The 17,697-nt window shown below is 30.5% G+C and overlaps 1 protein-coding gene across 1 annotated transcript in view; it reads right to left on the bottom strand.

Annotated features, from left to right (window-relative positions):
* LOC106688449 (T-box transcription factor TBX20) overlaps positions 1-17,697 on the bottom strand; it is a 123,647-nt gene that overhangs the window by 100,396 nt on the left and 5,554 nt on the right. The window contains exon 2 of the mRNA XM_014432917.3: positions 15,342-15,588. Within this exon, the coding sequence (XP_014288403.1) occupies positions 15,342-15,588 (247 nt within the window). The remainder of the gene's footprint in view (positions 1-15,341; positions 15,589-17,697) is intronic.

Below are 17,697 nucleotides of genomic sequence, written 5' to 3'. Positions count from 1 at the left end.
CGAATGAAACAAAAATTTTTAAGTACAGTATATATAATTGACACAGGGGCTTATTAGTTATTAAAATTAGTATTTACTTGAAAAAATAATTAATAATTGTTTCATTTCTGGGGGGAGGGGGGGAGGGAGAGAGAGCCGCCCCTCCTGCCCTTCACTGGGTACGCCCATGGTACTTACTATTTATATTCGTATTATTCTTTAAGGACACCAAGCCCATAGTGATTTAATCTTAAAATAATAAGATATAATATTCCTTTCTAACTGTTGTAAAAAAAAAAAAAAAAAGTAATTAAGACAAGACATGGAGAAGCACAAGAAGTTTTCAAACACTCATTTTTAACCTTTTCATGTTCTCGGCCAAGTCAACTTTTTGTAGTCATGAGGGAACATTTATGTGGTTTCGATGAAAATTGAGTAGATGATTTATAACGGAATGGTCGAATATTGGTTGACGTTCAATGTTAACCCAGCAAATCTATTTGCGAGTATTGTTGAATGTTAAGAATGTCAACCCTCTGACATTCAAGTCACTGGCAAAGGAGGTTCTCTCAGACAGATTTTAGCGTCACGTAGGGAGAACATTTGGCCCGAGCAGGACACTTTAAGAATACCAGATGAAGCCAAGGATATGCATCACCCGACTCGGCCACCTGCTTCGCGTCACGAAAGCATTAGTCCTCTCGTGTTCCACAATTGTTCTTGCCACCTCACCCTTTCTCGGACAGATCAAAGCAATAAAATATGATTAACACGTCAACCACAAATCATACATATACTATCAAACTGAAAAGAAAAATATAATATTTTATCCTGAGATCAAAGGATTAGGAATCTTTGGCTGCGAAAAGGGATGAACCAAACAGCCAAAAGGAAGACTCCAAGTTACAGAAATGATTAACATTGCTTTGACTGGAGATAATATATTCATTGAGCTTACATCTATTAGCGTTGAAAAATAATAGCGCGTTTAAATCTCTGTTATTTTTCAAGCTTATTTTAATGCTTTTGTCGAAGTACGATTAATATTATTTATACCTAAACAAACAGTACATCATATCAAAAAAAGACAATATTTTAAAGGATTTTTCTTGGAAGAGAATCCATATTAAATCTAGAAACATTTTATAATGAGTAGTTAAAAGAAAAAGTGCCATTATATATCGAGGCAAAAGTCAACATAGTTTTAAAGAATTTATATTACACACATACATTTTAAGTATTACCATTAAGAGTACCATTATGTATATGTATAAAATATAATTTTTGTTAAAGTTGATTAAGAGAGCCGTAGATGATTTAAGTAATAATTGTAACCATATCTTATAATAAATTTAAAAGAACGGCCAAGCAAATGTCTCACTAAATTATACCTAAAATGAAGATTTGTCTGCACAAAAGCGGTGAAAATGAAAACGAAATGTCGAGCCAACGTAACAAACGCAGCAATTCATTTAACAATTAATTAGAAGGGAATGTTTAAAATAAAAAAATTACCTTACGAATAATTAGTATTGTAACCATCCCCCATTCATCAATTATCGAAAATTAGTATTCCTGTTTTTCTTAACTTATTACATACAACTAAAATCTGGCTTGGAAAACGCTTTGGATATAGCATGGTTCTTTTCTGGAAGAATTATCCATATACAATAAGTTTAAGTTATTTTGGATTTATAAAACAGTTTTCAATTGACTTGGCAATCACTAAGCGTCTTTTTACTTACTTTGCCTAGCCATTGAATTACTTAGCACTGAGGTAAGGTTGTCCTGACAATAGATTGTTGGCTTAAGTCAATCAAGGCTATCGGTCATAAAAGACAACTATAACACAACTTGTATGTATTTATTTATCTATACCTAAAGTTAACTAATGATGTACGTGGGTGAACAATGGTAAACTATTATCCATTCTACAACTAATTACCCAGAAAAATTAAAAAAAAAAATTATAATACCGAAAAAGTAAATTATATCCGGAAATATTAACATTACTAATCATGATTAATATTAGCGAAATATTAAAATGGGCCGGTAGAAAAGAAATAATTCAATGGAATTATGTTTCTTCTCCAAAGCAAGATAGGAATCAAACCCGGGACGCCAACGCTTGCAGATCTTGAAAGATCATTTTTCTAGATGTTCTTATTTCTTGAGCATACCTACGATTGTCTGTTTCATTCATGATAATTTGTATTGTGTTTCATAGCTTTTTAGTTATTTCGGTTCATTTTTATTACCACAAATGTGGAAAATAAATGATATATTCATAATTTCCGAACTTGGTTTAGAAGTTAACTTATACAAAGTTCAAGAAATTCCGGTTTTCTTTGTAATTTATAAACTTTATTAGCATAACCAAACTTTATAAAGGATAAAATATTATATGTCAAAATAATTTCAAAAGGTAAAACGTATTTTATAAACATGCATATATTTATTTGCATTCGTATTGTAAATGACTGGTGTAATGTATATTTGTGATATTTAAAGTAAGGGTAATTTCATTGCCGGATGTCTTAAAACTTAAAATTTAATTATTTTAGATTGAAATGAATTGAAAAAAGAAATCGATTGATTATGCAAAACTCACTCACAGTCTCCCCTCTCCCGGGCATTTGTGAGGCCCGTTAGCCAATGAGTGGCACTCACAAAAAATAACGAACCTACCCTACGAAAAAATACGTTAAGAAACGCGCGATGTATTTCCTAATACATCGCGTGAGGACTTAAAACTCCATGGTCTGTCGCCCATATAATAATAAACTAATAATTAATATATATAATAAACCATTTTGTGATCTTTTGCTTTTTTTTTTTTTAATTTTAATTTATATAAAAATTGTTTATATAATATTTAACCAAGAATTCCATTAAGTAAAGCGACTGGAATAAACTAAGCGAAGAATAACAATAAGGCGTTCTGCAGATGTGTACTGTCTGAAGAAAAGCTGGCAGTTGTAGGCGGTAGCACTCAAGATAAGTAGTGGGCAGTGTGGTGAGGATCTAGTTATCTTAAGCCTGACAGGGTGAGGTACAATGGGGATCAAGGGCAGGTAGTTGGGAGGGGTTGTCACCCGTTAGGGGAATTGACTTCCAGCAAGGAGTCAATATCCCAGTCGTCCTGGGTGGCGGCTTTCCTGGAACCTGCAGTCTGCTCAGCTGGAGGGAGCTTAGTCTATGTTGAAACCCAACCATGCGTAGGGGTTCCATTCGGGCCTCTGAGGAGCTGGCTTAACCACATGATCGGTTTCTGAGGCATTTGTTCCAAACATGAGAAGTTTGTGTTTTGGATGAGTATCTTTGGTAAAAATTTGAAAACTGTCAGCCCAGGCCAAATGTTAGTAGTGCGTTATGGAGCAGTTTTTGTTATTTTTAAAGGGTGATGTCTTGCCTAGCAAGAACACATTTTCTTACTAAGCAAAAAAGTCACAAGTTACTGCTTTTTAAGTTCATCATTTTTTGGATTATATATACTACATTATAATAAGGATAAATATTAAATTTACCGCTCTACAACAAATGTAAACTATGTTTCTTTTCTGATCTGGAAATCTCAAAAATTTCTTTTGAAAGATACCACGTTCTTGAAAAGCTTGACAGTAGTCTTTTACAATTGCTGGCGTTTTGAAGCCTATTACCTTACGTCACAGCCAGGTTTGTTTTGGCCTCCTAGGATTGGAAGGAGACAAGACCCCGGATACCCGTCAGATCCTATCTATCTATTACCGGCTCGGAGCCATTAGTAGTGGCACTAACCACGGGGAGCGCTGATAAAAGAAATGTCTTTTTAAGTGCCCCAGCAGCTCATTGTCTTTAGTGTGAGGTCTCTCAGGGATTAGGTCCACCTGTGTGGCGTCCTGGGCCGGATGGCACTATCTTGATTTTTTCTCTACTTCAGCAAAATAATACAAAATGAGTAGCGGAAATCGTCGTTATTTTTCTAAATTTAATTTGTTATAATTATCTATTTAGTTCGAGCTGAATGATGGTGTCCTCCACCAAACCATGAATGACCTAAAAAAAATTTAAAGTAAGTAAGGAAAAAATAATAAATCATTATATGCTAAAGAAGAGCAATGCTGCCTCAACAAACATACAGAAATAAAATAAAACTATTTATAACAACATAAAGGAAAATAAAGATAATTATTCGTACAGAAAGATCGAATCTTCAAGTATTCGTACTATGATTTTTTTTCTTATTAAATCAATTTACCCTCTTGCGTGTTATGACATTATAAACAATTTAATATAAATAACAAAATTTCATAGAAATTACCGCATAGAACACATAAAAAAATATTAATTTACCTTTCATTACATTGGTAAGACATTCGCGACTGCGCTGAAGATTGTGTGGTGCATTACAGTATCCATCATAAAAGTTTTAATCTTTTGTTAATAAAATAAAATGTTTTTTAGGATATATGTAGATAACAATAATTCAGTTTGTTAGGCTCTATTATAATGAATAATATTCGGTTGCTAGTGCAGCCTATAGTATTTGTACTTTAGGCATTTTGCAATTCCATATGGTATACCTGTTTAGTGCAATAATTAATTTATTAATTATTATACTTGCTTTAAGAAAAAAAAAATATTTTATTTTATTTTTCTAATACCTTTATTTTAATTATACTTGACAAAGTTTAAAGTGAAAGGAATATGGTCCGGGTGCGGTCAAAAAAACTCAAATAGTAGAATTATACTATTTATTGAGCCAACGTTTCGCCCCACCAGCCGTAACAACATCTTGAGACTTCTATTTTCATTTATAATTTTTTATTTTTCCCTAATGGAGCTTTAAAATAATAAAATAAAATTAATAGGTTATTTAATAAACACATTTATTTTATCAACCCACAGTAAGGATAATTTACAGCGCAAAACTGGCCTAAACTCACTCAGATTCCAGGTCGAGAAAGAAGATGGGATCACTTAAGTTATATATAATAGATAATGTAAATTCTTTTGTGGTAAGGGTGAGGAATGGGCTGGCAGTTTTTCACGGCCTGACACCTGGATAATTCGAGAAGATTAACTACGGCAATATAAATAAAGTTTGTAAGGGCTGCTCACCCCCCAGGTAGGGTCCCCTGTTTACTAAACGCTCTGATATATCGGCCTCCGTGTCTACTACCTCCCAAGCTGTAGTTCAACTTTCAAGCAACCCAATTATTCATTTACAATTCTTAGTTACATAAATGTGATTGTTGATCCCTGATTTGAAGGAACTGACCCAATAAACTGGCTCCTAGTTAAATTTTCAATAAAAATGGTGATTTCATGTTATTTATTTATTGATATTTATAACTGTATTTACATAAAAATACACCTAGTAAATTTGATATAAAATTAAAATTATGATATAATACAGGCATGTAGAAAAACAAACCAATGGTAGAACTCTAAGAATATTTCTACATTAGATGGTCTCGAGGCCATCTTCTTTTCAGGCGCCTCGAGAGAATGGAAGAGGAATGAATGTTAGAAACTAGACGGATTGGGAAGTTTGGGAGGTTATAATGGACGGATTGATATCTGGCTTGGGCTAGGTCGGTAACATATGGAACTTTATGGTCTTTATGTATAATTCTATACAAAATAAGGATCATTGAGGATTTTATAAGGCTATTTAGATTGTAAAAATTGGATACGAGAGTAATTGGAAGGTTTAGTGGAGCTCCAAAGCTCATCTTCGTATATCCAGATAATCCTCATTTATAGTATGTACATCTGCTGTAATAGTCGGAATTTACGTGCAGTTTCCTATCTTTCATTATTGTCTGAGAACTCTAGGATAGTCCTTTGTCCAGATGTGGTCCAAGGTAGCGGATCAACATTATTGAAGGATATTGTAGGTCAGTCGGTTGGTTTACGATGAAGGGTAAAGGTGATATGATGGGATTTATTTTTATCCTCCAATTTCAACACCATTATTCGAGTGTTGTGATATGGGAGTGGAGAGTTTGGGGTGCAATTAACTGTGAGCACACATGTGCCATCGGCATAGGTGGTAAGTATTGGTTGGGATATCAGCTATATAGAGGAAGGGACCGAGGACAGTACCTTGAGGAACACCAGCGGACAGAGAGAAGAGGGATGAATAGGAACCATTGAGGTTTACTTTGAATAATATATCATTGAGAAAGGAACATATAATGAGAAAGTATGTGGGAGGTACGAATTTATGGAGTTTGTGAAGCAGTCCCGGGCGCCAGAAAAAACTATAAAAAATAAAAAATGCTTTCATAAATTGTAATAGTGTTTTATAATTATATGACTGGAATTTCTTGAAACTTAAGAATTTAATATTTCTCTTAATTAATTACCATTATGATTTTAGGTCCCAATAAAATTGTTTAAGAACATACAAAATAAAATAATTTAACCATTAACCATGATATTTGATGTTTTATTTTACTAACTCTTTAGGATACGAAAACTTAAATGGAAATAGGAATATAAATTCGTGGATGTTATTGAAAATGAATAAAAGAACCTTGACATATAGTTGTTATAAAGTAATATAGTTTAATTTTTGTGTTAGAAAACTCAATAGGCATTTGTTAAAATAAAAATTGGGTAAAGAAAAATGTATAAACTGCAGTTAACAAGTAGCTAGTTCATATCTTTTTAATGACTTGATGACACGTAATCAATGGACATTGTATGCAAGACTTGATAGTCAATAAGTGTCAGCAAGATTCATGCCAGCGTAAATTGAGATCGTTCAACAAGGACTTTGGTTTGTTACCTAAAAAAATAATAATAATGGAAGTGGAAACTGGAATGATAAAACTACCATCTAGAACAACCCGCCAGCGACTTTAATGAGGGTGAAGTTAAAAGGAGTTTGAAGAGCAACGGAGAGACAGTTAAGGGTGGAAAGAGAGTTTAAAGGAGTTGAAGCCGCTATCTTTCAGTCTATTGGGGACTTTGCAGCAAATGACCCTTCCTAATTCCGCTCCCTTCTATCCCATTTCATGCCTTCTAGCGCGTCTCACTTGTTTTGTAAGGAGTGGGAGATTTTTGCAACTTCGAGGGAAGAGAGTCAATTACCTTCACGTTTAGTTTAAGTAGAAAATCCATGCTTTATTACAAATTTCTATTTAAGGTATCGTAAGAAAACCCTCCTAAGAATATTTTTAAATATTCCAAGACTGTAATTAAAAAAAAATAATGAACCAGGGTCAGGAGTTCAGCACATGGAATGGAATTAATGTTTCATGAACAAGGAACAATCCTTGTTGCACAAGCAAGGAGATGATTTGGTCAAGATCACGCTCAACCGCCTGCTTTTCCGCTAATAAAAGATACTCAATTAGTAGAGGCTGGATGTGCTCCAGATTTCCCAAACCCACAGGATTGACTCATGGTTACAAAAACAGAATCAGTCACAGCCAGATTCAAACTCGGTCCCGGGAGATAGTAGCACAGCATCTTACTCGGTAAGATATCCTAATAACTATTTATTGAAGCTAATAGGAGTAAATTGCTAAACAAGCTGAATTGCGTCAAACCACAGTCTTGTATCTCCATTTGTTTTCAAATACATGTAAAATAAAAAAAAAATAAAAAAAAAGTACGGAGTTTCACATTATTTTTATTTATTACGGAGTTTAATAAATATGTGTAATTCCTGACAAAATATTTGAAATGCTTCTATAATTTCTATGGGAACTACCTCGACTGTGAGATAATAGCTAATAATAAATGAATTGCTAATCTTCGTATTTTTTTTTTCTTTTAACTAAATATGAGCAAAATCACTCTTTGAAATCATAATAATTCACTGATACCATCTAACTCAGTAAATAAATAGAAATAGAAGCAGTGGGAGTCATTATTCGCTAGAAAAAGGCTCCAAGAATAAAAAAAATATATATATAGTTAAGGAGAACGATTCTCGAAAAATAGCTGTACAGTATTACTGTAGATCATTAATGGAAGGTGATTATTGAAAACCAATATAAAAAAGTTTATTAACGATTTACTCTGGTTAATGCAAGAACGTGCTCAAAAAACAGTTTTTAATTCAGAATATTAATAAGTTTTAACAAAAAACTTTAAAAAGTTATTCAAAGAAAAAAACTTATTACTATGTTATAAGAAAATATCTATTTGTATTTTTTTTTTTATTCCGAACATCAACATTTTGCCTTACAATAGATGTAATGAATTATATAACGGAATGTAAATTAAAAGTGACAGGTGACGGTTGAATTTGATATTGCATTCTAGATAAACATTTAGTAAGATAATTTATTTCAAAATAAAAAAAAGAATATTTTTTTATTTCTCAATATATGTCATTAATCTCGGTAATCAAAAATGGCCTAGAAAAAAACTCATCAGGCAATAACATTCTTTTGTTTTCAAATAAAAGTGAACACGTGTAAAGGACATTTTTAACTTCTCGATCACTAGAAAAATTATTGTAATCACCGTGAAAATTGGAAGTTAATATTTTTTATTTTTATATGGGGTATTCTAATTGTTATGAACGTGTTTATAATTTATTTTGTTGCAATTTAAAATATATAATAGCTATTGTATAAAACATTTGATTCTTTAAAACAGGTTTAATTAATAGTAGAAATATTAATTTTAGTAGAAATATTAATTTTTTTTAATCACGTTTTAAATAAATCCATACAAAGAGTATTTTCGAAATCCATATATGATTTCAAACCGTCAAACCGTACACCATTTCTTGATAAGGCCTAAACTAAAGCATCTATATTGAGCAGACTAGCTTATTTAAGTTTTTAATAAACAGGTGAGCGTTAAATATTACTTTTTTTCATATAATTCATATGAAAAAAGCAGTTGAGTCTCATAAAACATAAAATCTTTATATTGTAGTAAAAGAGAATTTTCCATATATTTCCTCTAATCAGAAGCTAGTTGAAGGAAAAGAGGCAATTATAATGACCTTAAAGCCATAATAGCCTAGCTGAAGAAAGCACAGTTTCCTGTCGTTAGCTGTTTAATGTTCCGTATTGTTTAATTAGAAAGCTTCATCCCTCCATCCACGGGTATCATATTTAATTCATCTCATGTAGGAGGCCTTGAAAATATTTCCTAATTTTATTGGTCCAAATATATACCATTATTGGCGATGCCGTTTGTAAATAATTAGTAAGGAAAGCATACCGCGTTCGTTTAGCTTTCGGCGTAAAGTGAATTTTATTCTCACATTTTTTTTTTTTTATATATAAACTATATCGCTAATTATTTCGTTCCGTAATAAAATCCAAGTATTCTATTATCTAATAATGTTATCGAGGAACGCGGTATTTAGCGAAATGAAAATTCATGAAAAAAATATGGACATGAAATATGATAACACGAAACTTTGGTATAGTATAGGTGGATTAAAACATATATCGGATCGATTTATTTTCAAGATTTCGATTTTTTTTTATTTATTAATTATTATTTATGATTGTATTTATGTAAAAATACATCTATTAAATTCGATGTAAGATCATAATGATATGATATAGGCGTGTAGAGAAACTATCCACTATGGTAGCACATTAAAATATTTTACAATTCCTTGAGTCCAAAAATATAATTCTCAAAAATATTGATTTTCATCAACACCCTTCGACTAGATTAGGGTGTGAAATAGTCTGGGTAAATCAAAACTAGCATGCTGTTGTTTTTTATTTAGTTTTGGAGAGTCAATTAACAAGGTACCATTTTTGTTGTTTTTTAATTGTTTTCTTATCGAGAAATCATAAAAGAATATAAAATATTATTTTTAGCTGTGTGAGATATGCCCACATTTTTTTTTTTATCAATTAAATTTGTATTAAATAGACATGCTTGTGTTATTTTTTAGTAATACATATAACAAATAGTTCCTTTTTACTGAAATATTTTGATTATTGTAGAAAAAAAATTGTTCAATGTGCTAAAAAGTCAGAATTAAATGATAATCTATAAATTTATCACAATTTTTTTCTATAATTAAAAAAAAATTATAATTGATTTCTAGTAAAATAAGTAAGATGAACTGTCATTATTTAATCCAGTTAAATTGGATTAAACATATCTTTTAACGCGAATCAGTATTTGTAGATGGCGGAGTAAATAGCAAAATGAATATAGAAGACTGTATTCCGTTACGATTTGGTTTCAGTCATAAATATTAGTTTATAATTCAATGGCAAGAAATCTAATTGAATGTAGCGCTATTAAAATGATTTACTGTTAACACACTATTACCTTGATCTAATGAAGATTCTTAAACATATCGCCACTGGATTAAATGACATTCTTGCACATCCAGATATAATTGACTCCCGAGTTCATTACACGAGCTATTACACAAGTAACTGGAAACCTGTTACCAAGATACAGTTAGAGTAGGGAGAAAAAATAAAATAGCTGCGGTGATTGGATAATTCATTCCTAACCGTTCGACAAGAGCCAATAACGAATGGCCTTTCTTATATGATATCGGCCCGGCTGCTACTGCTTCCAATTGGACCTAAATTACTTTTTACTCAACATCTTATTCTGCTACGTTTGATATCTTGCTAAAATAGATCAATCATAAGGGATTGATTCAGGGCCAGCATTGTGCCAATGTTCCTTTGAATAATTCATTATTTAAAAATCGCAGATTTATGGGTTTATTTAGGTTATAAACGCAGTGGAAATTAAATATAACTATTGTTCAATTGAAATGAGTAGAGGTTTTGCAGTGTCACATGTATATTTATTATTTTCAAGTTGTCAATAAGGTGGAAATGTCTAATGAAAATGATCTTTTAAACATTAAAATAAATAAAAAATTTCACAACCCACGAATGATCAGTGGTTCGATACGTTTTAATGAATTACTGTTTCTCGAACAACGGTGCAAGGAGGTGATATGTTCAAAATCACGCTCAACTGTCAGATTTTTCTACCAATTAAGGGTATCCTCACTTTAAAAAGGCTGGGTGTGCCACGGAAGGGCACTGGTCAACCCTTATGGTTGACTAAAGGTTAAGGTGATAGAATAAATATATATTTGCCACAGCTAGATTCGAACCTGTACTCAAGAATATGCGCCTAAATCACTGAGCTACTCCACTCCTATTTAAACGTTTAAAATCTTATTTACAAATAATGGATTAATTTAATTTATGTTAATTATTATTATTATTGTGAGGAATGGTTGATATTCTTCATTTTTTATTACTGTTGACTATGTTCTATCTAACGAAGGTATGCATATTTTTTTCATTATGTTTTTCAAAAGCTTTTTGTGCCAGAAGTGATTTGATCAGATATTGATTTAATTCTTGAGAGATATGTTTGCATTAATAGTGGCTCAACCTTTTTTTTTTTTTTTTTTTTTTTTTTTTTTTTTTTTTTTTTTTTTTTTTTTTCAAATTTTTATATTTTCATTGGACGTATTCCAAAGACACTACTGTAGACTAGGTTTATTTTTAACAAACATGGTAACTTTGAGATAGTCTACAGCGGGATCCCAGTAGAGAAACAAACCCCATTCAAGGTGTAGAAACTTTCGAAAACGCTCAACACAAATAAAAAATAAAAACTATATTTTTAGGTTTTCCTACAATTCCGCTAAAGGAGCGATATGGAGTTCCCGGACAAGGTTATTTTATTTTATTTTTTTTAATAATAAAAAAGATAAAGAAGTACTTTGAAGAATTAAACGACGCCACGCTTTTGTTTATTACCGGGTAAACTCGAGTCTAATGCTAATCAACTTTTATCAAACTATTCTTTAATTTAACTATGCCAGACTCAAAATTATTTGACTTTCGCTTGATAAGGTAATTTATCAACACAACAACAAAGTTAACGTATAATTCAATGATGTTGTTTATTAGATTAAGATCGCTTTATTTACTCTAACTAGAGCCCAATGGATGGATTAACCAGTAGGTTAACAAGCCATTCTTACACGAGTGAACATGACGAGATTTACTTGGAGTATTCATGATATTGTGTTAAATGTAAAATGTTTTACCACGTTAAGTGTTATGAAATGAGTATAGTATTGTGAGCAGCCCCATTTAAAGTCATATTAAATGATGGAGGCATAAGAGCTCCTAGCAGATTTTCTGAGCAACTTGTTTAGTAACCTTTCCTACGAAAACTTCATGTTATTGTTTACTTCTAAGGTTTGATTATAGTAATTTATTACAACATGCCTAAAATAATTGAAAAGTAGAAGTGTAAAATTTTGGCTACTGATTGTATTTTTTTTTAAAGTCCAAAACACAAGACAAAAGAAAAAAAAAAACCCAAACTAGGTGTAAGTAACCTTACACAACAAATAAAACGGTGACAAGCTCAGCAGGTCTGTTTCGTGACGTCATTCTCCATTTAACAGACCTAGTAACAGACTCTCAACCATGTTACATGTTATATGGTTTTAGCTTGGTAAAAGAAGGAATTATTTCTCCATTTAACACGCTTTGACATGTTAAACTGAAGATCATGAATACCCCTACTGCGAGGGTCTGGAAAGAACTTTCGCAGCAAGCACTCATACCTGCTCCGGGTTTGACTCCAGTGTTTTGAGAAATTCTCCTCAGCAACTATGTAGTCCGTTTTAGCTTAATTAATATTCCAAAAACTTCGTATTTTTTTATTTTATATATTTGTCTGAATATTCACTTACAAATATTTCAATTTGTGTTTTTGAAATTAGACCATTGATATTCCAGCCAAACCGACTTAAGCATTCTCTGCGTTATCAGGAAGCATGACCGACTAGAAAGTAGAGTATAAGATAAGGTACAGTAGCGAAGAGCCGAAAAGACATTTACATGTTGACTATCGGCTGAGCACTATCGTAGCAGCGTGCTGCCACCACATCAGAGACACCTTCCACAGCTGTGGAATTTGAATTTTAAATTACCACCATCTCAGTTGACGCTTCCAGCCGCCCACGTCTCCTTATTGCCTTCATCTCCTGTTTTTATTCTTATTCTTTATGTCGAATTTTTTATTTAATTTTTTTTTTATTCTAAACACAAATTCATAAAATGTCAAATTCCATTAAAGCGCGACAGACCACCCGTTGAAGGAAAAGAGAAAGTCTAAATATTCTCTGTTTTTTGTGCTATTTCTTTCATACTTGGGGTTTCGCTCTGATCTGATAAAATCAAATAATTCCGTTATGTTGAGGGCCAGATATATCATGTTTAAACATGATTCTAAGCATGTTTAATTTACGTATTAATTTAATTAAAGTAAATATCTGCCAAGAATATTATTTTATGAATCGCTAATGTAAAAAAAATATAGATATCCGTAATTGGCATTACTGAATATATCTATTTATACAACACATCGCTCTTTAAATATTACCACCTAACTAATAATAATAATAAATAAATTAATAACTGTACAAAATTGAATATCGTTATATTATTTGTAAAATATTTATTTTATTCTTATTCAATTTAATTATAGCTAAATTCTTGGACATTTTTAAGTGTTTCTTGTGCACTACTGGATTGATGGATTACACCTCAATCTATCCTTTCGGATAATTCTTCCTTCCTACTTCCTTATATGAATATATAAAACCACTAAATAAAAAAAACAGGTGTTTTATTACATTTAGATTAGAAAACGTAAATATTTGAAGGTAATGAAACAAAATAATCATTATCGAATTTTTTGAATAGAAGATGGAAGTGACATAGTTTGGGGAGCAAGTGTACATGTTTTGATATTAACGATTTTAACATCGGTTTACGTTATAACGTTCAAACATTTACGAGAATCTTAACTATACATTGTCATACATTTGTATAACTTGTTTATTATAAGTTACGTATAATTTTTAACCGTAACGTTTTAAAACAGAGATATAACACCAATTCCTTAGAGACAAAGTTTGCTTAAAATACTTTCAATGTTATATTTTTTTATGTTTCAAGTTTAGAAGAAGGTAAACAATTTTATTTTTATTTTTATTTTCATGCATAGTAAAGAAGACACTTATAAGGGTATGAGGACTGACCATATGTAAATAAGGAGCATATTAAGGGAAGGTGTTTAATTCGTGAAACAGCACTTTTCTGTTTAAATTTGTAATAAAACTTCCGCCACAATCAGCATTAGTCAACAACCATTTTAAAGTTAAAAATAAGGAAATTAGTATATAATTAATCTTCTGAATGCTTTTTAGCCTGAATTTGTTGCAGGAGTTGACTCCACTAAACTGAGAAGCAAGGTCGATTAAAATAATTATGTAATTCTTCTTAAGGGTGGAGTTAAGTACAATTTCAAACTTGTTAAAACCCTTGTAGTGTAGAACGTTAATTTTATGTAGACTTTCATCATTATTTATCCTTCATTACAAGACTGCATTAGATTAATAAAAGTAATATTTCATGTAATAATTATAGGCCATAAGGGATATTAAAATTATAATTTACTCCTTAAACATCCGAAACTGTGTAAAGCAGTACAGTTGGTAATTATTAACATGCAATATAACTGTAATCATACCATTAGTGTCATCTTGTATACATCAACTCGTATTGATTTATATATAATCTTAGTATTAGTGGGAAAATAATTTCTATTATCTATGTAAATGATTTAATGATTTCCAAATAGTATGATATTATCGTGTTCGTTAATTTGATAATTATATTTTAATTTCTATTGTTCGGGTAGTGAAAATTAATTGTAGAAAAACTATTACTGAGTTTCGTAGCGCTAATTCAAAAACCTCATTTTCAACTAACTATAGTTTTTATCGATTTATTTTACTATATATAATTAAAGCATTTATTAATTTAAAGCACTGGAAACTGATTTGATTATTGAGTTTTCAAAATACTTTTTTGTCATTAAAACTACTAACAGATAATAAATGCAACTAACTTCAAGCTTAACTTAAAAAGTTATTTTATATAAATTATATAGTAAAGAAGTTTTGTAATTACTGCCGTGATATGTTAATGGAATAAGATATCATATTAATCTATAAATTTTGATAATAAATATCCTTCCAATATTTATTTATTTTTTTAATGTAGGCAAATCATTCATAATGGACCATTGATGATAATGGTTCATTCAGTTTTGAGTCCTGTTATCATTTTTATTTCATATTACGACAAGCACTAATTTTCAGCCTTTATTACTACGTGAAGTTATATTCTTCACAGGAAAGATCATCATACAGGTAAGTAAATAATTATGATAATAGTTCGATAAATAATTGTTCTTTGACATTGGTTTTGACATTTTTATTTATACTTAAATTATTGGCTCAATTTTTTTTCCATTTTGAGTTCTTTAAATCCTTACACCGTTAGTACTGGAAAAGGACATACCTGCCAGTCTTGGTAATGATCATCTCAGTCCCAAGTTCGTGGAACTTGTCCCAGAGCTCCTTGGTCTCGAGGTGGCAGGATACCCCCAAAAGGTCCTGACAGTTACACCTCGTCCTGGTCGATCCAGCAGGACTCTCCCGTCCTTCTGAGTCGGAGGCTTCCGAGCTAGGCTTTGCTTCTACTTCGCTCTCTGAGCACTCCTCCACGTCAACTTCGACTTCTTCGCTGTCCGAACAACTGTCTCCCCCTGGAGGGAAGAAAAGAAAATATATAAATTCATCAACAAAAAATTATGATGTTATAATAACAATTGTATTGAATTTTAAATTAGTAATAAAAATTAACTGCAGAAGTTCACATAATTGTGCATACGCAAAGTAGGTTTCTCAGACTATCCCTCTAATATTTATTTCTACAAAACTGTGCTAGTACACAGTAATCATGATAAGATTGATTCTAGACCTATTGGGAAAAATACTTCTTAGGGACATCGGTTATCGAACCGGGTCTCCATGGCAAGTAATCCGAAAAACAAACACCGCAGAGGAATTCGATTATGCTCCTTATAGCATAAATAATTTTTTTAAACTTAAATATTTGGTATTATTTGTTTATTTTTGTAATTTTTACATAAAAAAATTAATTTAAATTAGTTTATTTAATTTCTGTACTTGCTTGATATTTATAACCAATCTTGATCGATGTATATTGCTAATCCAATAACCAATCCTGTTCGACAAAACACATCTTACTTCAATTGAGTGCTTGAATAGACAACAGTGACAATTCAAAACTGATCTTGAAATTAAATAAGAATAGAATATTAAAGTTTTCAACAACTGTTCAGGATAACTTTGCAAGACTGATAAATGTAACTACTGTTCATATTTTTTTTAGATTTATGAATTTATTTCATATAATAGATAAAATCTCTTTCTAACACGATGAATATATTAATTTTTTGAAATATGCGATAAAGGAAACGTAATAATAACATTTTGTGTTTTATCATTAATTGAATATGAAATTTATTATTATTCCTTTTTTTTATGGTTTTATTAAAAACACATGTTTCCTATCAAGACCTTTTGCCTCATCTTCAGGATTATACAAGTTAATATGGTTAGCAATATACATTTATATGTACTGATAAAATAGAAACAATAATAAAACATAAAAAAATAAGTTATTTTTAGTCTAATAACAATAATTATTTTATTCATTTTTTTAAAATTTACTTATTAGATTCTTCATTTTTATGTATTTATCTATTAATCTTGTGGAATCTATCCTCAGGTTATTGCAACTAATCAATTTATATAAAAAACTAATGAATATTGATTTATTGGTTATTTCAAATACATAGTCAAGGAATATAAAGTAAAGTATAAGTTCTTAATATTTAAAAAAAAAAAATACAATGTTATTTTACGTTTATTATTACTAAGCTTAATCTTACATTTTTTAAATTTATTTTTATTTTTCTATCTCATCTTTTTATTTATATTGATATTATTGCAGTGACATGCTTATAATATTTAGTTAAAATTTACATTTAAATTACTAATGTTCTGTATGGACGTGTTATAATTTTATTTTTTTAATTATATCTAATCTGGTATAATGTGTGTAAGTTTTATAAGAATGCTGACAAAAAATATAAAAAACGAAGAATTCATTTTTAGTTAAGAGTATAACGTTTGTTTTAATTTAGAATGTTTAGTTATAAAGCACACTAATTATATTCGTACTCTTAAGTTCATATATTGCACACACCATTGTTTCTGTTCATAGATTTAATGCCTGATATTATATAAAATACCTATTAAGAATTTCTTACATAAAGAATATGTTTGAGAAGAATATTATCGGAAACTATTTGAATTATTGACTGAGATCTATGAAGTATCTCCAATAAATTAATTTGAGCATGAATTTCTCACTAGCGTTCATGAAGTTCTATATTCTAATACAGAAAATATCCGAATGCTTTAATTATGGACTTTATTAGAATATAATACTTTGAAAACCCGAAAGTATTCTAAATTTATACATAATGTCCATATCGAAATATTTAATCCTATTATGTTTTTCCATTGTAAAACCTTCTCCGATTATCTTGAATTTAGCTACCTAAGACAATTTGGTTAATATTTTTTATTTTATTTTTTGTAAACCTTTTTTTTAATGCCTTAATTTACTCAATTATAATTTGATATGGACACCAGCACTCATCTTTTTTTTCAGACGTTTCTTTGAATGTAACATTATGGAATAATTTCATTGAGCTAGTCTCGGTCGGTAATGGCATAAAATCGAACGTTTTTAAATTTTGGCATTGAAATAAGGCCTTTAT

The sequence above is a fragment of the Halyomorpha halys genome, unplaced genomic scaffold, assembly GCF_000696795.3.
Source record: "Halyomorpha halys isolate HHAL.00 unplaced genomic scaffold, Hhal_1.1 Scaffold1128.1, whole genome shotgun sequence".
In the NCBI taxonomy this organism is placed as follows: domain Eukaryota; kingdom Metazoa; phylum Arthropoda; class Insecta; order Hemiptera; family Pentatomidae; genus Halyomorpha; species Halyomorpha halys.
The sequence above is the reverse complement of the archived record's forward strand: the minus strand, read 5'-3'. Positions and strand labels throughout refer to the sequence as shown.